We start from the raw sequence: 24534 nt of genomic DNA, 5'->3' as shown, positions 1-24534 counted from the left end.
CAGGGAGTACCAGGTTAATGTGGAGCTATATACAGGGAGTACCAGTACCAGATCAATGTGAGGGGTATAGGATATTTGAGGTAGATATGTACGTGAAGGCAGGGTAAAGTGATTGGTCACTGGGTGTTTTCTGACAACTGCGTGGTAACAGACTGAACAATTAATTAAATACTATCCTCATACTCCTGAAGCGATGTAATGGCAATTTAGCAACTGACTCAAAGCAAGGCTGAACTACGACACAAAGAGCATACAATCTGAGGGAATAAAACGGTACAACATTTTATTTCACAAGCTGTTGTTCCTTATACATCTCTCTCTCTCACTCGCACAACACCGCTGTCAGCAAAAACTGTTTAATGTTGAGCTTTATGTACTTACAATATCATTAGCTAGGTAAAAAAACAAACACATTTTTACTAAAGCTATTGCACAGTTGATTTCTGTTGCTAAATTTGTGATGTAATGAGGGATACGTCCCAAATGGCACATTACTTCTTTAGTAGTGCAATATTTCTGACCAGGCCCCATAGGGCTCATGTCAAAAGTAGTGCACTGTAAAGGGAATAGGGTGCCATTTGGAACACAAAAGAGCAGGACCACAGGACCAGATTTATATTATGAGGGAGAAAACCATGAGACTGAAATGTAAATAATCAAATAATAAACAAAACTATTAAAGTTGATGATAAACATGGTCAATTAGCTAAACATGGTGGCTCAGAATGTGTGATTAAGGAGTTCAGGTAGCCGGAGTGCCAGTCTGTGCCATCATGCAAACTTATTGTAACAAATGCCAAACGAGCAGTGGAGTTGGCAAGAACACAAACAGATCTGGGATGTGGCTTGAGTTCAGGTGCAATCAAATCCATCTCTGTAGATAGACTGTCTGCAAATAAGAAAATACTGGAAAACCATTCTAAAATGACACATTCACAGGCCAGTGAGGCCACACGTTTGATATTTTTGCCATTCAAACAAGTCTTGTTTCTCTTCAATCAGGGATGATGACAATCCTGGACGGCTATGGTCCAAGAGGCACCTCTTATTTTACCAACCCATTTAACAGCCTACTATAATCACTGAATAAATGCATCTAGTACTACATCATGCATAGGACTGCACAACAAAATATGCAGTAGCTAGCTTGAGTGCCAGTCTGTTTGTGCCATCATGCCAACTCCTTGTCACTCATTGAGGGGATTTGATTCATCTGGCCCGGGCGCCCTGGTAGGCGTGTTTTGCACCGGGTGAAAGTTGATTGCGATTTGTTTTGGGGCCAGGTGCCGCGTTCAAAGCCCAAGGCGAAGTCGGCTCAAAACAAAAGTGACGTAACGAAGCACGTGGAGTGATGAGTTGGATTCCGTTTTCGCATGCAAAAGTGATATTTTTTGATAAACAACCCTTTAAAAAAAATCAGCCTTTCCAATGAAAACTAGTCTGAAAATTCTAAAAATTTATAGAAAAGAGATGTTGACATGACCAAGTGGTACAGATTACTGTTTAATTTGAGAAGGGTGCTCCTCCCCCACCGCTTTTGCCCTTTCACGCCGTGGGCCATAGACCGGTACCCCACAGCTCAGCATAATGGAATCCACCCAATGTCATATTGTTTGGTTTGATAAAGACCAATGGAGTTGGCTCGAGCACAAACAGATCTGGGAGCAGGCTAGCCGTCGCCCTCGAAGACATCCCGGATGTAAATGAAACGTGAGAATTACAACTAAATCAGTATTTGAGATTTATGCAAACCCCTATGATTAAAGCAACAATACTTCAGTCAATGAAACCTAAAGAGATCCAACTGATTTAACTGCACAGGATGAAGAACTAGTAGAAATGAAAAGAGCACCTCATAACATTAAAAAGGTTTATAAAATCTGCAGCAGTGAGACATCATTAAGCCAAATTGGCCACTTTGAATATATCGGAATATATTACATTTAATTTGCACCAGATGTGAGATTTATTGTGAAAGGAAAGTTATGCTCCATGGGCTTCTTCTACACTTGGCTTCATGTTTTTTTTTTTGACTTGTCACGATAACTATTCAATATGGGATATAAGATGTTCAATGTGGCTGTTACTGTATCAATATTAATGAGCATCACTTTGTTATACATTGGCAAAACACAACGTATATCTAAAAGTCTCTAGAGAAGCCTTTACTGTCTGGTCTCATGTATTGAGATACATAGATCCTTTTTTAGCATTCGTCTGCTCTTCAGCAAGAATTTAGTCAACTGTGCTGCCTGCCAAGTGACTCCTGCAGACAATTACGTCCCAAATGTTTTAGAGGCCAACATCGACTCTCTTCATCTAAAAACAAGAACAGACACAGGTACTTTGTGACATCACACTACCCCCCCCCCTCCCCCCAACACATCACAACAATCTCTTCTTTTAGTTTTCTTTGCAGTTTGTTGTTTTGGAAGCAGACATTAACGCCATGATCACTGACCACACAAGCATGTTACAGCCATTGCATTTGAATGCTCTTAATGAGATTCCACTAGGACTGGTCTATGTATCCCTGTAACAGGTTTTCAATACTGACTAATGGCACTGCTAAAATATTTTAAAGATACACTTTACCAATTAATATTGCTTGTAAACTCTATATCTAAACAGCAATTTCAGAACGTCTTACTTTCTAAGACTCATTTAGGAATATTACACACAAATGAAGTGCCTATTGAAATGGTGAAGACGATCAACCTCCACCACCAAAACATGGATTGTTTACACAAGTTATTCCAATGGTACGACATAATGTGTCAGAGTAGGCTTCTTAACATTCTGTACAAAAGCTGAAATGAGATTTTGTCTAAAAAGTGTTACACAACAAAATAAACTGTAACAGATATTGGTTTTAAAACTGTAACAGATATTGGTTCTTGTGGCTCTGCATGACAGAGCCACAAGAACTCACTGTACTGTAGCCTCATTGTATTGTACGAAGCAGAGCTCAGTTAATCAGCAGTAGACTGTCATGGACCTGTAGACTTCTTCAAGGTGTGGCTCTGCCAAAATGACAGCTATATAGCTTGGCTTGCTGTACATCTGAGCAGGTTAGATAGGTAGAAAGCAGATGTGTGGAATTTCAGAACACAAGTCTCCATGAAATGCTGATCATCATCATTATATTCTAAGGCTACACCATCTACATGGGACAGACTTGCTCTGAACTGAAAATTAGGCACACTACATTTACCTACCCCCCCCCCCAATACCTCCTGTTTGACACTGTGCTCTTTATCTTCAGCAGCAATTTGATGAATAAACGGATCAAGACAAGCCCAACAACAAAGCAGAGAGTAGTCCTTCACATTTTCTGTACATGGGCAAGATTGAAATCAACCACACACACACTGTCACACATGTATGTATTATGGTATGTATATTCAGACCATGTAGACCAGACTGAGACCACATTTGGAGTGTCAAAAGAATATAGGACTTGACACAAAGAGAGAGCAGTCGGGGTGGGCGTCCTCGATCGATCTTCTCCCCTCCCGGCCTGAAGGTCACGGTATATGACTGATCTGACCAGGGATCAGCTCTTAAGATGGGCTCAATTAGCAGATGGGCCAAGCGGGTGGCTCAAAGCTGACTCTGGACCTGTTTTTAAATTTGCACACAAGAAAAAGACAAAAAAAACAATGAAATTTAGGTAATTTAGCAGACGCTTTTATGTACAGCGACTTAGTTACAGAGAATTAAAAGACAAAAGTACATGTGCAGTGAAGGGTAAAAAAATTACAAAAACAGGCTTCCAAAGCCCCTCCCCTTTCAGAAATTTATAGAAAAAAAATAGACGAGTAATGTCCAAAAATTGCTAATGAAAAGTTGCGAATAACACTAGGGAGTGGATTTCCGGAAACAGGTTTAGCCTAGTCCAAGACTATAAAGCTATCTTTATGGAGATTCTCCATTGAGTCTAGGACAGGCCTTAGTCTGTGCCCGGAAAACCGTCCCTGAAAGAGGAAACCAAAAGAAAACATAGAATAAAAGTAAACGAGGGAAAACTAACCTGTCCTGCCTGGGCTCACTTCTCCTGCAGCAGCGCGGGTATGTTGATGTTCCATCCGATGGCCTGCCGGTCGAAGCCACAGCTGAACAGGTTACAAGAAGAGTTATCCTCACACCAGGCTGAGCAGCACACCATGCGCCGGTGGCCCTGGGAATAATAACAATACATTTCATTTATGTAAACACACTTTTCACTGAAAAACCATCACAAGAAACAAAGGTCATAGACAACAAGGAACACAACTCTGTGAAGCAACAGTAACATTAGTACCTAACCTGACTGATTATATACACAGAGTACAAAACATTAAGGACACGTGCTCTTTCCATGACATAGACTGACCAGATGAAAGCTATGATCCCTTATTGACGCCACTTGTTAAATCCACTTCAAATCAGTGTAGGTGAAGGGGAGGCAACTAGTTAAAGAAGGACTTTTAAGCCTTGATAAATTGAGACATGGATTGTGTGTGTGTGTGTGCCATTCAGAGGGTGAATGGTCAACCCAAAAGACTGAAATGCCTTTGAACAGGGTATGGTAGTAGGTGCCAGACACATCGGTTTGTGTGTATCAAGAACTACAACGCTGCTGGGTTTTTCACACTCAACAGTTTCCCGTGTGTATTAAGAATGGTCCGCCACCAAAAGGACATCCAGCCGACTTGACACAGCTGTGGGAAGCATTGGAGTCAACATGGGCCAGCATCCCTGTGGAACACTTGACACCTTGTAGAGTCCATGTCCCGACCAACTGAGGCGGTTCTGAAGACAAAAAGGGGGGCAAGTCAATATTAGAAAGGTGTTCCTATTGTTTTGTACACTCAGTCTATATATAGAATGGAATGGTTTATTTCAAATTCAACATTAGAAAGCATCAATGGCAGCCGATGCTGAACTATTTGACACAATTCATATAAATACACTACGCACAAGAAAATAGTAAACACAATAAAAACTAAAATACATACCCTTTGGAAAACCCATCAGGGCTAAGGGTAAGACAGAAGTGGCAGTCCATATTGCACTGGTTGAGCAGCCTAGTCATGTCTGGCACTGGTTGAGCAGCCTCGTCATGTCAGGTACTGGTTGAGCAGCCTCGTCATGTCTGGTACTGGTTGAGCAGCCTCGTCATGTCTGGCACTGGTTGAGCAGCCGAGTCATGTCTGGTACTGGTTGAGCAGCCGAGTCATGTCTGGCACTGGTTGAGCAGCCGAGTCATGTCTGGCACTGGTTGAGCAGCCTAGTCATGTCTGGCACTGGTTGAGCAGCCTAGTCATGTCTGGTACTGGTTGAGCAGCCTAGTCATGTCTGGTACTGGTTGAGCAGCCTAGTCATGTCTGGTACTGGTTGAGCAGCCTAGTCATGTCTGGTACTGGTTGAGCAGCCTAGTCATGTCTGGTACTGGTTGAGCAGCCTAGTCATGTCTGGTACTGGTTGAGCAGCCTAGTCATGTCTGGTACTGGTTGAGCAGCCTAGTCATGTCTGGTACTGGTTGAGCAGCCTAGTCATGTCTGGTACTGGTTGAGCAGCCTAGTCATGTCTGGTACTGGTTGAGCAGCCTAGTCATGTCTGGTACTGGTTGAGCAGCCTAGTCATGTCTGGTACTGGTTGAGCAGCCTAGTCATGTCTGGTACTGGTTGAGCAGCCTAGTCATGTCTGGTACTGGTTGAGCAGCCTAGTCATGTCTGGTACTGGTTGAGCAGCCTAGTCATGTCTGGTGCTGGTTGAGCAGCCTAGTCATGTCTGGTACTGGTTGAGCAGCCTAGTCATGTCTGGTACTGGTTGAGCAGCCTAGTCATGTCTGGTACTGGTTGAGCAGCCTAGTCATGTCTGGTACTGGTTGAGCAGCCTAGTCATGTCTGGTACTCGTTGAGCAGCCTAGTCATGTCTGGTACTGGTTGAGCAGCCTAGTCATGTCTGGTACTGGTTGAGCAGCCTAGTCATGTCTGGTACTCGTTGAGGAGCCTAGTCATGTCTGGTACTGGTTGAGCAGCCTAGTCATGTCTGGTACTGGTTGAGCAGCCTAGTCATGTCTGGTACTGGTTGAGCAGCCTAGTCATGTCTGGTACTGGTTGAGCAGCTTAGTCATGTCTGGTACTGGTTGAGCAGCTTAGTCATGTCTGGTACTGGTTGAGCAGCCTAGTCATGTCTGGTACTGGTTGAGCAGCCTAGTCATGTCTGGTACTCGTTGAGCAGCCTGGTCATGAGAAGTAATATGGAAATAGGTTGTGATTACAGTCCAGTGTTAGCCCCACTGTTGGGTTCTGATTACCTGTCTGTTGCTACGTGGGAGACGAGCCAGCCGCACTCCTGACATGTCAAACAGCCGGACTTGACGATTGTCGTGAGGAAGAGCAATGATTCTTTGGTTCACTGACACACTTATCCTGTGAGCGGTTAAACAGATAATCAATTACATTTTCTAACACAACATTGATACTTAACATCCCTCTTAAAATCAATATTTAATTAGTACGACACGCTTATCCTGTAAAAAGTTCAAAGTACAGTAAACAACGAGGCTTTAAATCACCCCTTTTTAATGTATCTTTTAATCCCAGCTGTTTCTTTTTCTAAATCACACACATACTCTACCTAATAAGAGGTTTCCAGAATAAATTGTGTGATACAGTTCCCTCTCACCTATTGACGGCAGAGTCTGTGCGGATGGTAGCTATGGGTGACCTCATGTTCTTGAGGTCCCAGACCTTGACGGTGCGGTCGTCACTCCCAGACACCACGTTGTCCCCCACAGTGAACACAGCTGACGTCACCGTGCTGGACACATACAACATGGTGGAAAAGAGAGTTAGTCATTAACCCACTTTTCTTGCAGTTTAGGCCAGGTTACTGTAAAGCACTTAGGTGACAACGGTTGCTGTAAAAAGAGATTTATGAACCAGCGAAACACGTTATGCTTCCTGGACAGGACAACATCAAAGTAGCATTCTAGGGACCAAGGCCTTATTAGCAGGACTGTACATTTGCATGTAGGGTATGTAAACAAAGTGGCATAGATTAAAGTGGCTAGTGATACATGTATTACAAAGATGCAGTAGATGATATAGAGTACATTATATACATATGAGATGAGTAATGTAGGGTATGTAAACATTATATTAAGTAGCATTGTTTAAAGTGGCTAGTGATATATTTTTACATCAATTTCCATTATTGAGTTGAATCAGTGTGCTGGCAGCAGTTTAACAGTCTGATGGCCTTGAAAGAAGCTGTTTTTCAGTCTCGATCCCCGCTTTGATGCACCTGTACTGACCTCGCCTTCTGGATGACAGCGAGGTGAACAGGCAGTGGCTCGGGTGGTTGTTGTCCTTGATGATCTTTTTGGGCTTCCTGTGACATCGAGTGGTGTAGGTGTCCTGGAGAGCAGGTAGTTTGCCCCCGGTGATGCGTTGTGCAGACCTCACTACCCTCTGGAGAGCCTTACGGTTGTGGGCGGAGCAGTTGCTGTACCAGGCGGTGAAACAGCCCGACAGGATGCTCTCGATTGTGCATCTGTAGAAGTTTGTGAGTGCATTTGGTGACAAGCAGAATTTATTCAGCCTCCTAAGGTTGAAGAGGCGCTGCTGCGCCTTCTTCATGACGCTGTCTGTGTGGGTGGACCAATTCAGTTTGTCCGTGATGTGTACGCCGAGGAACTTAACTTTCCACCTTCTCCACTACTGTCCCATCGATATGGATAGGGGGATGCTCCCTCTGCTATTTCCTGAAGTCCACGATTATCTCCTTTGTTTTGTTGACGTGGAGTGTGAGGTTATTTTCCTGACACCACACTCCGAGGGCCCTCACCTCCTCCCTGTAGGCCGTCTCGTTGTTGTTGGTAATCAAGCCTACCACTGTAGTGTCTTCCGCAAACTTGATGATTAAGTTGGAGGCGTGCATGGCCATGCAGTCGTGGGTGAACAGGGAGTACAGGAGAGAGCTCAGAACGCACCCTTGTGAGACCCCAGTGTTGAGGATTAGCGGGGTGGAGATGTTACCTACACTCACCACCTGGGGGCGGCCCGTCAGGAAGTCCAGTACCCAGATGCACAGGGCGGGGTCAAGACCCAGGGTCTCGAGCTTGATGACAAGTTTGGAGGGTACTATGGTGTTAAATGCGGAGCTGTAGTCGATGAACAGCATTCTCACATAGGTATTCCTCTTATCCAGATGGGTTAGGGCAGTGTGGTTGCGATTGCGTCGTCTGTGGACCTATTTGGGCGGTAAGCAAATTGGAGTGGGTCTAGGGTGTCAGGTAGGGTGGAGGTGATATTGACTAGTATCTCAAAGCACTTCATGATGACGGAAGTGAGTGCTACGGGGCGGTAGTCGTTTAGCTCAGTTACCTTAGCTTTCTTGGGAACAGGGACAATGGTGGCCCTCTTGAAGCATGTGGGAACAGCAGAGTGGGATAAGGATTGATTGAATATGTCCGTAAACACACCAGCCAGCCGGTCTGCGCATGCTCTGAGGACGCAGCTGGGGATGCAGTCTGGGCCTACAGCCTTGCGAGGGTTAACACGTCGGCTGCAGTGAAGGAGAGTCCGCAGGTTTTGGTAGCGGGCCATGTCAGCGGCACTGTATTGTCCTCAAAGCGAGCAAAGAAGTTATTTAGTCTGTCTGGGAGCAAGACATCCTGGTCCGCAACGGGGCTGGTTTTCTTTTTGTAATCCGTGATTGATTGTAGACCCTGCCACATACCTTGTATCTGAGCCGTTGAATTGCGACTCTACTTTGACTCTATACTAACGCTTAGCTCGTTTGTTTGCCTTGTGGAGGGAATAGCTACATTGTCTGTATTCGGTCATGTTTCTGGTCACCTTGCCAGTGGTTGGCGCTTTCAGTTTCACACGTATGCTACCATAAATCCACAGTTTCTGTTTTGGGAATGTTGCTATGGGTCCGAATCGTTGCTATGGGTACGACATCTTCAATGCACTTTCTAATGAACTCGCTCAACGAATCAGCGTATTCATCAATGTTGTTGTTTGACGCAATACGGAACATATCCCAATAATCCACGTGATCGAAGCAGTCTACAACACACATGACGTCTGGATGGGAAAATGGCAAGGCCTGAAGGTCACCAGCTCCTTCATTCTCTTGACTGACTCATGTACCACAGTATCATTTGTTCTGGATGCTATTGGCTGATTAGCTGTGCCCTCACCCGCGACTGTGGGCAGACCAAATCTAGCCCCCGTAATCTAAATGGACACATGGCTTATTAATGCTAATTGATGGATAATTAATGCCACATTATGGGTGGCGATATGCTTTCTGCATGAATTTTGTAGGGGTGCTACTGACTGTGTGTCCCTGGATAGAGTGGATCACTGAAATCACACAGATGGAAAGTGTGTGTGTGACTCACTCAGTGTGTCCCTGGAACACATTGACAGAGTGGATGGAGGGGTCTCTGAAGTCCCACAGGCGGAAGGTGGTGTCTCTGGATGAGGTGACCACCAGACGCTGGGTGGGGTGGGTGCAGCAGTGGGTCAGCTCCTGGTCGTGGCCTGGGGACACAGACACAGCTCAGAGGGGTAAGGCAGAGTCACTTGGAATAGGACATAGAGTCCAGAACAGTTACATAACGGGCATTCATTGGCAACGTAATCCAAAACAGCCCTTATGACAAATAACAACCAATGCAATGCCCACTCTACAAACACAGAAACAACACATGAAGGTTTTTCTGTTTAGTTTTTACTGTGTGTGCGTTTCTCCTTCATGTGTTGTTATTTCTCTACGTTGATGTTGTAAACGTACGAAAAGTGTGTGGGGGGGAATGGACGTACCAGTGAGTGAGTGGACGAGCTCGGAGGTCTCCACGTCGTACAGGTTGGCAGCCCGGTCCCAAGAGGCTGTGACCACCTGCTTGCCCCCCACCAGCCAGTCTGCAGCAATGACCACCCCCTGGTGACTCCTGAGGGTAGTGGAAGAGACGCGGATGGAGGGACACTCGTTAGGGCCGTCACCGTCCCCGTCAGCCTCGTCCTTATCTGAGAAGTCTATGTCGTCGTCACAGGGCGTCTGCTGTGAAAACAGAGACAGACATCACACACGCGCGCACACACACAAACACCAGCATAAAGGACCTAGACATCTAGGTGCAGTGGGTTATAAGAGACATGCTTTTGAGAAGCTTACACTGATGTCAGCTACAGGCTGTGGGGTGGGCAACTGCACCGTGTACCTCCAGATATGGGCTGTCTGGTCACCAGACGCTGTGGACAGAGCAGAGATAGAGGCCTCAAAAACACCTCACAACACCCCAAACCAAAAGACATCTGAACATACATGGGACTCAAACGTGTTTTTCAGACAATTGTGGCCATTCAGAAAGAGATCCTTACCTGTAAGAGCCATCTGTTCCGTGGGATGGAACTTGATAGAGTTAACTGGAAAGTGACAAACATATGTTTTTGATGAATAGCCTCCACAATAACACTTTGGACCTGTCCCAAAAAGCACCCTACTCCCTACACAATGTACTACTTTTAACCAGGGCCCCACAGTGCCATTTAGGACGCACCCTATGAATCATTTAGGACAAATACATTCCTTCATACACATTGCATGGATCAGAAAGAAGAGAACAATTCACCTGATCCTGCATGACCTAGATACTTCAGGAGGCATTTCCCAGTCTCGATGCTCCATAGCATAGCACTGTGATCTGTATGGAGAGACACGTGGTGTACACACATTCAGCTCAGGCCACACCCCCTTCATACATCACTGTAATCATTGTTTACGTACAAAATGGTAGCCTATTCCATACACCTACAAAGTGCACGAAATAAGGAATATTGTGCCATTCGAGATTTAACTCATGAGTCATTCAGTACACTCCACGTTCATACTGTAATCATTGCCAAATTACATTTGCCCCCTCTTAGCACAATAAGCACTCTGGTCTGAAAGCAATCCCTAATTACCAGACCTTATGATGGCTTTATCACAACCTTAACACGCACCTGTTGACAGTTCAATTCATTGAATATCAAACCAAAGTCTGCAGTGCATTTTAAAGAGCCATCAGGCTGAACATTACGGACGACCAGTTTAAAATGTGACTCACTAACACGATTGTTTGTCTTGGGCCGGGAGGAAAATAAGGCCAGTAGTCAAGACATTGGGATGCAGGGGAGTCATGCACCCCAAAAATCTGAGGGGAAATCTGAGGGGGCACAAAGTACGCATGGGTGGCTGGGAGGTGGTCCAAAAGTTGGAGTTTTGCATTTTTCAAACATCTGAAAAAGATTTCTCCTGCAATCTAGAGCCATAATCATTATCTTTACTTAAGTACATTTAGTAATTGCTTGCTTTTCTAAAAGTTGACCAACCTTGCCAGCAGGTATGCCAGCTAAGACAGTTGGACAAGCTACTCTAACTTGACTGACAGCCTGAAAAAGCTTGGTAGCTAGTTATGAGGTTGAGAGATTGGAAATCTATCTAGCTGAAGACAACTTCATAACATTGCTAGGTGGCTAGTAGTATACTACAGAGAGAACAAATCAAAAATATTATATGTAAAAAATATTTTAAAAAACAGGCCAAATCTGAGGGGGCGCATTCCCCTGTGCCCCCCATGGGTATGACACCTGTTAGGATGTTCTGCAGGTATGGTTGCAAAATTAAGGTAACCTCTCAAAATGTCCAGGTTTTTCAGAAGTCCTGGTGGGAGGGTTCTAGATTTCATACTTAATACCTCCCAATTCCAGGAATCCTACAACTGGGATTTCTGGAAAACCAGGAAATTTGGGGAAAGCTACTGGAATTTTGCAACCCTATCAGGAGGGCATTGGAATGCACTGTAGCTTTCTAACCTGCTGACGCTGTGCCCAGCACCACGGGCTGTGTCCTGGTGACACTCAGGTCCCATATGCCATCCCTGTGGCCTACATACTCCTTGACCAGCTGGCACACGGCTCTGGACGTGGTGGCTTTAAAACTGGAGACGATCTGAAGGGCAGGCAGCAGAGACAAGAGATGGTGTTTACACACAGCTGATTGAATGAAGAGGAAGAAGCATAACGGAAGCTGGGGAGGAAGCAGGGAGGGACAGCAGCACTGGGTGGGTGGGTGGGGGTCATTAGGGCTCCAGACAGTCAGCATGATACCTCTGCAATGGCTAAGAAGCTTGGGTTGTTTTACAATGCATCCCATATGGCATCCTATTCCGTGATACAAAACAAAGTAGTGCACTAAATAGGGAAAAGGGTGCCATTTGGAACACAATCATCATTATTTATTTATTCACATCACCTTAGTATCATGTTGGACACAACAATTAATATGCTGCATTAATCAAAACTGATTTTAAATGCAAAGCTGTGAAAGAAAGAGGGGATAAAGAATATATATGAACCTATATAAGGTTAAATAAAACAAAAATACTTTAAATAATAATAGTCAAATGATTATCATCAGTCAGTATCCATGTTTACATCTAAAATGGAGATAAAACAAGTTGGACTTCTGGGAGGGGCAGGTGTTTGAAACAAACCACTAAATAAGTTCCCACTGTAAAAGCAAGAGGGGACAAATAAGCAGGTCAGATATCTCACCAAAATAATTCAACAACATTCAAAAATAGGATTGCAGAATTACAGTACATCTCCAAAAAAATCCCAGGTTTTCCAAAAATTCTAGTTGGAAGATTCCCAGAATCAGGAGGGAATAAGCAGGAATTTCAAAATCCTACTACCGGATTTTGGGGAAAACCAGAATATTGCAACCAAATACAAAAAAACAGAAAATCATACTTCAGAAAAATATGGAAATGAAAGTGGAAAAAAAAAATCAATACTATGTATAAACTTATAGTAAACACACAGGCCTAGTTAAAGCATAATAACATCATGGAAGACTAAAATGCTATCCACAACTTTGATGAGTTGCAGTTTATTTTCAGTGATTGCTGAGCCAGGGGTTGGTTGGTTGTAAGCACAGAGCAGGCCTGCCGCAGCAGCCTATCCACACATAACAGCAGCAGCTCTGGATCTCTCTGGGCAGCACATATAAAACATCTGCAGATACAGTATCTGAGGGTGTGTCTCAAATGGCACCCTATATAATGCACTTCTTTTGACCAGAACCATCTGGGACACAGCCTGAGGCTGTGGTGCGAGATGCATGCAACGGCGCAATAAAATAATTACTATCAAATCATTTCAGAAAAAAAATAATTCAGGAATGACATAGATAGAATTGTATGGCTTTCTAAATGTTACCAGGTCTGATTTAATACAGTGTCCTATGAAAGACAAAGAGCCACATTAAGTTAAAGTGTGCATAGACTGTGGTATAAGATAAATGAAGCGCTATCAACAGGAAGTAGTGAATGATGGCCACACGAGAGATGGCACTGCCGTTTATACTCTTAAAAGGGCTGTTAAGGGTTACAGAACTAGTTTCAATAGAACACTGACGTTAGGGTTGCAAAGGGTCAGAAGTGTTGCGGAAATTTTCCATGGAAAGTTAAGCCCCGGAATTTGGGGAATTTTGCTTAAATTCATTAAAAAGAAATGCTTATAACAGTGGATCTTTTTTGTGGGATACAAATAAGGCAATTCTAGGTCTTGTGGCATATTTTGGTTAAACTATCCCCAATTCAATGGAATTGCAACCCTCTGCATGCACAGTGCATTCTTCCATCACATGTACAGCTGATTCTCAAGATCTTGCACACAAATGAGATGCTATTGAGCCCACACTACTACAGTGTCTGAGGCAAGGTGGGGCGAAAATATTTGATTATGTTGATGAATGTCTTGATCGAGCTGTATATGCAACTGGTTCACCTCTGGTGCTCACAGGCAATGAGTATTGGAAGAGATTTCTGAATGCTCTTCGCCCAGCATACACCCCTCCAACCAGACATGCTTTATCTACTAATTTGCTGGATGCAGAGTTCAAGTGAAGGTCAAACAAATCATAGAGAAAGCAGACTATATTGCAATCGTCGCTGATGAGTGGTCGAATGTTTGTGGGCAAGGAATGATTAACTACATCATCTCCACCCCTCAACCAGTATTCTACAAGAGCACAGACAAGGGACAACAGACACACCAGTCTCTACATTGCAGATGAGCTGAAGGCAGTCATCAATAACCTTTGACCACAGAAGCTATTTGCATAGGTGACAGACAACACTGCGAACATAAGGCTGCTTGGTCTAAAGTTGAGGAGTCCTACCCTCACATCACAACCATTGGCTGTGCTGCTCATGCATTGAATCCACTCCTCAAGGACATCATGGCACTGAAAACAATGGATACACTCTACAAGAGAGCCAAGGAAATGGTTACGTATGTGAAGGGTCATCAAATTATAGCAGCAACATACCTCACCAAGCAAAGTGAGAAGAATAAGAGCACCACATTGAAGCTGCCCAGCAGCACCTGTTAGGGTGGTATTGTCATCATGTTTGACAGTTGCCTGGAGGGGAAGGAGTCTCTCCAAGAAATGGCCATATCACAGCCTGCCAATATGGACAGCCCCATCAAAAGGATCCTCCTGCATTATATATTTTGGGAGAGAGTGGTAAGCAGCCTGAAACCAATAGCAATTGCCATTGCACGGATTGAGGGAGACAATGCCATCCTGTCTGATGTTCAGACTCTGCTTGCAGAGGTAAGAGAAGCAATCCGTACTGCCCTGCCCACTTCACTGTTGCGCCAAGCAGAGGAAACTGCAGTTGTGAAATACATCAAAAAGCATGAAGACTTCTGCCTGAAGCCCATACACGCCACAGCGTACATGTTGGACCCCAAGTATGCTGGCAAGAGCATCCTGTCTAGTGTCATCACAACCATGTCTCGCCGCCTTGTCCTGGATGAGAGCAAGGTTCTTGGGAGTCTGTACACTTCCAAGCAAGGGCTTTGGGATGGAGATGCAATATGGAAGTCGTGCCAACATATCTCATCAGCCACCTGGTGGAAGGCTCTTTCCCCCGTTGCCTCCATCATCCTCCAAATCCCACCAACATCAGCCGCCTCAGAGCGCAACTGGTCCTTGTTTGGGAACACACACCAAAGCACGCAACAGGCTGACCAGTACAAGGGTTGAAAAGTTTGTGGCCATCTGGGCAAATAAGGCTTTTTGAGCTTGACAACGAACCATCCTCAACAAGGTTGGAAAGTGACAGTGAAGATGAGGCCTCAGAGTCTGATGTTCAAGACGTGGACATTGAGGAAGTCCAGGGAGAAGACATGGAAGCCTGAGAGGAAGACAACTAAAGCTTTAGTTTCTAGACTATCATTTTACGTTTTTGGGAGATGCGATGGATCATTCAATATTCCCTTTTGTTATTCAGTGAAATCATCCCATGTGAAGAGTCAACTCAATTAAAAGCTATATTTGTAACTAAATTGTTGTTTTCTTAATTTATATTGGAAGGATTTAATAATTTGCAATTATGTCTACTTACGATAAGGTAAAAGGTTTACGTTTGTCTCCATATGATATAGTACATATATCCAATACAAAAAACATCTACATTGAAATGGTATTAATAGGCATATGTTTCCATTAATTCCCACGGAAAGTTTCCACCTCTGAATATTCCCCAAAATGTGCAACCCTAACTGGCGTAACATGCTACATTTAACCAATAGGCAACAGGAAGTGTGTTAGATAACACAAAGCTGGTTAAATATCTAATGCACCCAGCAGTTTATGGGATATAGGCTATTGTGACAGTGCATGGTCTGCAATGTGCATATCAAATTGTTGCTCGTTTTACATCAGTGAACATCAGCATTTCAAGAAAGGATTAGTGTTTGCTTGAAGTCTTCAAGTGCCATTTCTGAAAATTATATACACTACCTGTCAAGTTTGGGGTCACTTAGAATTGTCCTTGTTTTCCATGAAAACATACATGAAATGAGTTGCAAAATGAATAGGAAATATAATAGTCAAGACATTGACAAGGTTATAAATAATGATTTTTTATTTAAATAATAATTGTGTCCCTCAAACTTGGCTTTCGTCAAAGAATCCTCCAATTACAGCCTTGCAGACCTTTGGCATTCTAGTTGTCAATTTGTTGAGGTAATCTGAAGAGATTCCACCCCATGCTTCCTGAAGCAGCACCCAAATTGTATTGGCTTGATGGGCACTTATTAAGTACCATAAGGTCATGCTGCTCCCACAACAGCTCAATAGGGTTGAGATCCGGTGACTGTGCTGGCCACTCCATTATAGACAGAATACCAGCTGACTGCTTCTTCGCTAAATAGTTCTTGCATAGTTTGGAGCTGTGGTTTGGGTGATTGTCCTGTTGTAGGAGGAAATTGGCTCCAATTAAGTGCCGTCCACAGGGTACGGCGTTGCAAAATGGTGTGATAGCCTTCCTTCTTCAAGATCCATTTTACCCTGCACAAATCTCCCACTTGACCACCACCAAAGCACCCCCAGACAATCACATTTCCTCCACCATGCTTGACAGATGGCGTCAAGCACTCCAGCATATTTTGCGTCTCACAAATGTTCTTCTTTGCGATCGGAACATCTCAAATTTAGATTTGTCTGTCCATAACACTTTTTTCCAACCTTCCTTTGTCCAGTGTCTGTTCTTTTGCCCATCTTAAATCTTTTCTTTTTATTGGCCAGTCTGAAATATGGCTTTTTCTTTGCAACTCTGCCTTGAAGGCCAGCATCCCGGAGTCGCCTCTTCACTGTTGACGTTGAGACTATTGAAGCTGGCGGTTGAGTACTTGAGAGGCATCTGTTTCTCAAACTAGACACTAACTTACTTGTCTGCTTGCTCAGTTGTGCACCGGGGCCTCCCACTTCTTTCTATTCTGATTAGAGGCAGTTTGCGCTGTTCTGTGAAGGGAGTTTTACACAGCGTTGTACAAGACCTTCAGTTTCTTGACAATTTCTCGCATGGAATAGCCTTCATTTCTTAGAACAAGAATAGACTGACAAGTTTCAGAAGAAAGTTCTTTGTTTCTGGCCATTTTGAGCCTGTAATTGAACCCACAAATCTCCAGATACTCAACTAGTCTAAATAAAGGCCCGTTTCAGGGGTGGCGCAGTGGTCTAAGGCACTGCATCGCAGTGCTAGCTGTGCCACCAGAGACTCTGGGTTTGAGCCCAGGCTCTGTCGCAGCAGGACGCGACCGGGAGGTCCATGGGGCAATGCACAATTGGCCTAGCGTCGTCCGGGTTAGGCCGGTAGGGATATCCTTGTCTCATCGCGCACTAGCGACTCCTGTGGCGGGCCCGGCGCAGTCCACACTGACCAGGTCGCTAGGTGTACGGTGTTTCCTCCGACACATTGGTACGGCTGGCTTCCGGGTTGGATGCGTGCTGTGTTAAGAAGCAGTGCGGCTTGGTTGGGTTGTGTTTCGGAGCTTTCGACCTTCATCGCTCCTGAGCCCATACGGGAGTTGTAGCGATGAGACAAGATAGTAATTACTAACAATTGGATACCACGAAATAGGGGAGAAAAATGGCCAGTTTTATTGCTTCTTTAATCAGAACAGCAGTTTTCAGCTGTGCTAACATAATTGCAAAAGGGTTTTCTAATGATCAATTAGCCTTTTAAAATCACAGGACTGATGGTTGCAAATAATGGGCCTCTGTACGCCTATGGAGATATTCCACAAAAAATCTGCCGTTTCACGCTACAATGTCTACACTGTTTTTCTGATCAATTTCATGTCATTTTAAATGGACAGAAAATGTACTTTCAAAAACAAGGACATTTCTAAGTGACCCCAAACTTTTGAACGGTTGCGTAGATCATCAAGTTAAAATCGAATGGAAGCATGAAAAGAAGCATACATTGAACAGAGCAAGGAAATATCCTAACTAATTGTTAGCAATGTGTGTTAATAGGGTAGTTCTTTATGGTAAGATTGTTTTTTTTTAGCTGCAGTCATACAAAGGGTTGATGTTCAATGAGGTAAAACCAAGCTCATCCAAACAGACCACCACACTGTTGTCATGATAGCAGCTACTTCGAAGAGTCTACTTGCAGTAACTGTGATATAGTGTTGTTTTTCCCCTACTAAATGACTAAAACATAAAGATAGAAAGAGCACAACGTCATCTTTCATTGCACTGACTCCCTCTGTGAAACAAAGGAAAGCCCACAACTGCCATTTCAACTCAAACCATTGTCATTAAGCCATTGAAGCTCAAGGCATTTCACAGAGATCTCGTCAGCCTTTCGGCCTAAGTGCGTGACAGCCTGGAAATCCAAAGTGCTTCCATTCTAGTGAGTGCAGAAACAAACCCCCCAAAAATTGTGTACGGTAAAATTCTTAGAAAGCTTTTGTTAGTGAGAGATATCAATTAGTGTATTTAATATGTTTCACTGTAAATTAGTCTATAAAACAACAAGTCATACATTTCAATCACCAAGTGTCTTGGAGACGGTGCATCAGCCCCATGGCTGGGCTGCTCATGCATAATGGCGGGAGGACACGGGGGAAATGAAGAACCTGTTACCCATGAGTCTCCACCCCACAACTCCACAATGTTCCCCACATTGAAGGTGGGAAGAGGTCCACCACCTACTTTGCCATGGAAAGAATGTGAGCGCTATGGTAAAAAATAGAAATAGATTTACCGCTGACCATACGACCACTTTCATATCTCTTTTTCAATGAACATTTAGTACAAACCCGAAACCAACTGTATTTTAAAGAATATAGCCTTGGATACATTTCCCTAAAAATGAATACAATTTTGGTATAAGATTGTGTTTTTTTAATAGAACAGTGGACTGTGTCCCTTCTAAGTCATCCCTTCGCTGAAATTATTATTATTAGAGCAAACAACTAGGTTGTAAGTTACACAACAATATTATTTTTTAAATGACATATCATCATGCAAGTCAGATAAAGACAAGAGATTTTACCTTGCTTGTAGATGCCTTATAAGTTGTCTTCAGTTTTTGAGAAAGTTGACTTGTGCTATGACTTGCTGTGAGTTAAGAGGAGAGAGCACATTATGAGAACAGAATAAGAAGCCAGTGAAGTCTCTAATCAACATATTGCGGGTCTATGTCATTTACTCCATTTGGCATGAAGGCCCTTCACAGCAGTATTAACATGTGTTGAACAGAAATAATGCTAAACTTTCTAACATGTCAAACAGAATTCTGCTGTCTCAAACCTTTCGCTTTAAGTGCCCCCTTAGTCAAGTCTCCCCCGTCGATAGTTTGTCCTTCAGCTGTTAATCGATCGTTCAAGGTTTCAATCTCTCTACGCACTGCAAATTAATAGAAATCACATTGAGGGATAGTGACAGCAATGGGGTTATCAAGCAGATATCAATCAAAACATTTTCACATATTGTTACTGCTGTACATGGGGTGAAATCATATTAAGTGACATCCACTCCAATGATGGCTGTGCACATTCACCTATAGGAATGTTATCCACCAATGTGTGTGCTGTACTTACACTCAATGTTTTCAATGTAGAGGTTTTCAAACTCCCTCTCAATCTGGCCAAAGAGGTCCAAAAGATTGCTCCTCAAAGACAATGGTAGTTTGGAATCCTGCAGATGCATAAATTGGGATATTAAGATTTTAGGGGACAATAGGGAAGAGATAACAGAATAATTCACCCTTTGGTTTATAATGAGACCAAGAACACAAACCCCAAATGGGTGGGCCTGGACCTAGTGCAATAATAACAAACTATTTAGCATAATATTCCTGCTAGGACACTGAAAAACAAATGATTTACTAGTGCTCAGGGGACTGTAAGCTAATAGGAAACGAGGCTACTAATACAACCAAACATTCAAGGGTGAAGACAGGGAAACTAACACTGACAACTAAATATCAACTGTGTTACCACTACACAAGGACAATAAGTGTTGAGACAAAATGGTCCCCGACTCTCTGTGTTACAAACCAGATGGAAAATCTACCCAAGTCATTCCTTTTAACATAGAAATGCTTATTCTACCAGAGCACTGATGTGAGCTGAATGGCCTAGTGCCACAAGAACACAGTCTGTCCAGGGCCAAACACATACAGGCCCTTTGTACACTTGCTTGCAGGTCCAGCTTTTTTTCTAAGGAGTTCAGTAGAGATGCTCTTTGCATTCATAGGCTAACAGTAACAAGTCATGATGCAGCTGGAGAAAGGATGAGTACCAGTACACCACAATGCACAAAGTAACAGCAAATCAGGCTGGGGTGGTGTAGTTTACAGAGTTGGCTATCGTGCAGGGGGGAATTTGATGGAACCTGTATAGCATAGAGAGATTTGCAATACTGAAACAGATTTTCTGGATAGGAGCACAGGGCATGTTGAATCAAGCTTCCTGTGGATTTAATAGAGCTGAGACATTTGGCAAGGGGAATGGAAAAGTACTGTGTGTGAACGAACACACTAGAAAAAACACTAAAACATTACAACTAAACTATTTAGTACGCTATTGAGAAGGTACTCTACATTCTGACACTGTTTCTAAACACCCAACTTACCTCAGGTTTCAAATAGTGATGCAGATTATCAGCAGACTTAGACTACTCAAAGTAGCCAGAGTGAAAACAAAAAAGTTGGATTAAGTGCTTTGCCCCATGTCCCAAATAATTTAAGAGTAAGTGTGTATTGTTGCTCTGAAGTAACAACACATGCTACCACCATAATAGCAGAGAAGACCTGAAAACATACTCTATGAAAAAGGCATACTCAAAAAGACAAGTGGCATTCTACGGTGATCCCTTTCTCAGTAAACTGTTCAATTGGCATCCCCTTATTAACCAGACCAGATTAAGATAAATTCTATCATAGAAAACCTAGCTAACACAATGTGATGCAAGCACAGGAAATAAGATCATTGAATGAACAATAACTAAATGAACTAACTACCTAGATTACAACAACTGTCTACTAAGTATATTTATTTCATCTCATGTAGCCTAATCCATAACTACAAATTCTCCCCAACCATCAACTGAACATATTATGTTCTTCTAACTGCATCCATATACTTTATCTCACATGATTGATTTAACTAAGTAATGTTGAACAAGATTAACTTGAGTCCATTTGTGTCAAATGGACTGGGAGAGAAGCGCATGCATCAATTCTATTGGTTGAACAGCACCTCACATTCTCATGCTCTCTAAACTGATGGATCAGTGTAATTGGCTTAGGTCTACTTAACTAGTGAGCCTAACAGTGCAAACCACAGTGCCATAAGTGCACTCAAGGTAAGAACCTAACAAACAACCACAGACATTTGTGGATTGCCTCATTCTATACCACTTATGCAATCATACAATTATCCTGGCTTGTGTTCAGATAGGAAAACATTTCTCTAGTTATGGTGACAACATTCAACTGGACAAAAGCTCCACTTATTCTCAGGCTCTCCCCAGCCCAGTCCACACCTGTCCCTCCAACATCTCCCTCTGTAAACCTGTGCGCTCCTGTTCAGTGCTGTTGGTCCGACGGATGGACAGGCTGTGGGACTTGCGCTTCTGCTTGGCCTGGCGGGAGGATACACTGCTTCCACTTTCGACAGGCATCCCTCCTCATAGACCCCCAACTTTCCTATGTGAAACTGTAAAGGAGGAAGCAGAGTACATGTTTAGAATGATTAGCTATAATAGTCTGAAGCTATTCCTAAAAAAAGTCTTTACACAAGGCCCGAGCCATACTTACTAAGAAATAGTGTCTTTCTGAGTCAGTATGGACAAATGTTGTATATTCTGTCACCTCCTCCTCTCTGGTATGGCTACACCAGACCCCATGTTGGGCGGTGGTAGGTGTTCAGGTGCACAAATACCACAACACGCTGACAGACAGTATTGCTCACATTCTCCTTCACATCTGAATAGTTCCCAGGGGAACCAAGACATTGTTATTAATTTAGGGACATATTGACAACTCTTGAGTATGTCTGACATTCATGCATGTCAGTCATCATAAAACAGACGTAATATCTGAAATGCATGTTAATATGATATGTGATGTCAGCATGACAAGCTTGGTATCATTTTGCCCTTGGAAGGAGTGTGAAGGTCTGATGTCTCCAAAGAAAACGTTCAACGAATGTGAAACAATACATAACTACTCATTACTGCAAGCTAACCATTTCTGTTGTAGGCACCATTACTGTCAAGCCACCCTGCTTGATCCTGACGTTAGCTAGTTGGCTAGCTAACCAAACTAACGTTAGCTAGCTAAAGACGATAGCTGTCAAACATATCTAGCTAGTTAACCAATGCGAATTACCAAAGCTGACAAAAAAGTATTGATGTTACTTTAGTAACAGGACGAGGTATGTGAACTAACAAGCTAGCTACTTGTTTTTGCACAAACTATACACTCAAATAGGCAAAAAAAGAAATAGGCAAGGAGGTGCCAGGTCAGCTATTACGAAGCTAACTAACGTTAGCTAAGGTAGATAGTCACTGAGTATGTGAAGCTAACAAACTAGCTAAATGTACGTAACTAGCAAGCTAACTTGCTATGAAAGAAACGTCAGCATACTTACATACAATACTAGAAATCCAGGTATTTGTTCCAAGTTGCTCTGAAATTTATTCTGCGACAGACCATTTTGCCATTTTCTAAATGAAAAGTAACGTTACTGGGATCCTTGTTGACTTCTCCCCATCAAAGATGGTGGATAAATTAAGATCACCCAGGCCATTTACCGTTGAAAACAAATGTTCAGTTCCGGTCAACTTAACTGGGTGTGTCTCCCATAGACGCCAATGCAATACTAGTTCACTGGGCCCCATTGAAAGAAAACCGAAACCAAAACACAGACAAACACAAAACAGCAAGTGGGGTGTCTCGCTTCCTCTTCCGTCTCTGTCAAACAGATAGCTAGCCAGCAGCTTCACAGTCGTCTAGTTACCACAGCCACAAAGTCATAGACCATGCCTATTTCCACAATTCATATTCTTAAAATGTGATTTTAACCTAACCCATACTGATAACCTTATGCCTAACCTTACATTTAAACGAAATAGCTATTTTTTGTGTTCATGAATTATTACGATATTTGACACTTGTGGCTATGCTATCTAGTGGAAAGCTGACTGGTTTGACTGGCCTCAGACAGGAAGACGAAGAGAGAGGCCCAACAAACCCAGGAAATCTGTCTCCCTCCAGCAGGTGGCGCTGTTTTGCCCAACAAGCAATGAGTTTTTGTGAGGAAATCAATTGAGTGTCTTATTTGGTACGTGAGATTTATTTAACCAAATATAAATTGTCTCATGCTTAAATTGTTACGAGTGTACTGATATAAGTAGGACCACGTGACATCCTGGCAAATGTAAGAAAATACATTTTATATCGGAGTTTTATCGAGATGGCTATGCATATTCATGGTATGAGGCTAGTAAGCATAGCATCTCTCTCCATTGAATACAGGCAGTTGAAATTGAACAACCCTCATCGAATATTCAAAAATGGATCACAATAATGAGATGTATCCACCAATTCAAAGAAAGCATAGGCTGGAGCAAGACAGCTGTGCCACTTTGTGGACAACGACTCCCACTGTTATGGCAGAGACGTGTATCTTGTCAGTATATCCATAATCTTTGCTGGCCTTCTTGTTTCATCCAGGCCTATGTGAAACTGTAAAGGAGGAAGCAGAGTACATGTTTAGAATGATTAGCTATAATAGTCTGAGGCCACCAAAGGAAATTATGCCTAATTCCGGGTGGCATTCTCCATTCTAGCAGAGGAAGAGGCAAAGCGAGGGGTTTCACTCTCGTCAAAATCTGTCCAAAAATAAGCACAGTGGGTTTCTATGGGCTTATTTTGAACCCCCATTGTGGTAGTTATATTGCGCTGGCCCGTGTTAAACTGGGCAACGTCCCGTCACATCATCTGGCGAAACGGGGAAAGAAGGACCAACCTTCTCAAATGAACAGTAATCTGCGCTGCTCGGTTATGTTGTCACAACAAGGCAGCATGGTGCATCGTCCAGAAACTAGTTTTTATTTGTGCTGAGCGATAAACCGAAATGTTGGTTATTTTTCTGTTTTTAAATAACTAATCGACAGATGTCAATTGGGAGATAAATCAGATCATGCCCGAACTGTGTGATGTAGTTGGAAAATATAAAGGCAATATCTTCAAAGATTTTACTGAGTTCATATAAGGAAATCGGTCAATTTTATGGATTTCACAACTGGGAATCCAGATATGCATCTGTTGGTCACAGATACTTTAAGGGCGTGGATCAGAAAACCAGCCAATATCTGGTGTGACCATTTGCCTCAATGGCTGTGCGAAGTTGCTGGATATTGGAGGGAACTGGAACACGCTGGAGCACACGTAGATTCAGAGCATCCCAAACATGCTCACTGGGTGACATGTATGGTGAGTATGCAGGCCATGGTTGAACTGGGTAATTTTCAACTTCCAGGAATTGTGTAGATGCTTGTGACATGGGGCCGTGCATTATCATGCTGAAACACGAGGCTACGACAGCAAATTAATGACATGACAATGCGCCTCAGGACCTCGTCACTGTATCTCTTAGCATTCAA

The 24534-nt window shown here is 43.2% G+C and overlaps 1 protein-coding gene across 3 annotated transcripts; it reads right to left on the bottom strand.

The window, feature by feature from the left end:
* Window positions 1-256: 256 nt before the first annotated feature.
* Window positions 257-22734, bottom strand: LOC135514743 (WD repeat-containing protein 37-like). 3 transcript variants are annotated; one of them, XM_064938318.1, is made up of 15 exons: window positions 22518-22734; window positions 21409-21581; window positions 19461-19557; window positions 19171-19266; window positions 18914-18978; window positions 11865-12000; window positions 10640-10711; window positions 10389-10433; window positions 10183-10259; window positions 9831-10065; window positions 9407-9548; window positions 6676-6810; window positions 6305-6419; window positions 4034-4180; window positions 257-3621 (listed from the first exon to the last, which is right to left on the bottom strand). In XM_064938318.1, the coding sequence occupies exons 2-14, from the start codon at window positions 21544-21546 to the stop codon at window positions 4049-4051; spliced, it is 1485 nt and encodes a 494-aa protein (XP_064794390.1). In that variant the 5' UTR covers window positions 21547-21581; window positions 22518-22734; the 3' UTR covers window positions 257-3621; window positions 4034-4048. The 3 variants fall into 3 exon arrangements, with proteins under 3 accessions (XP_064794390.1, XP_064794372.1, XP_064794382.1); XM_064938300.1 differs by having other exon boundaries at window positions 9831-10068; window positions 22518-22731; XM_064938310.1 differs by lacking the exon at window positions 22518-22734 and adding an exon at window positions 21683-21821 and having other exon boundaries at window positions 9831-10068.
* Between the last annotated feature and the right edge of the window lie 1800 nt (window positions 22735-24534).

Source organism: Oncorhynchus masou, chromosome 3 (genome assembly GCF_036934945.1).
Source record: "Oncorhynchus masou masou isolate Uvic2021 chromosome 3, UVic_Omas_1.1, whole genome shotgun sequence".
Classification (NCBI taxonomy): domain Eukaryota; kingdom Metazoa; phylum Chordata; class Actinopteri; order Salmoniformes; family Salmonidae; genus Oncorhynchus; species Oncorhynchus masou.
The sequence above is the reverse complement of the archived record's forward strand: the minus strand, read 5'-3'. Positions and strand labels throughout refer to the sequence as shown.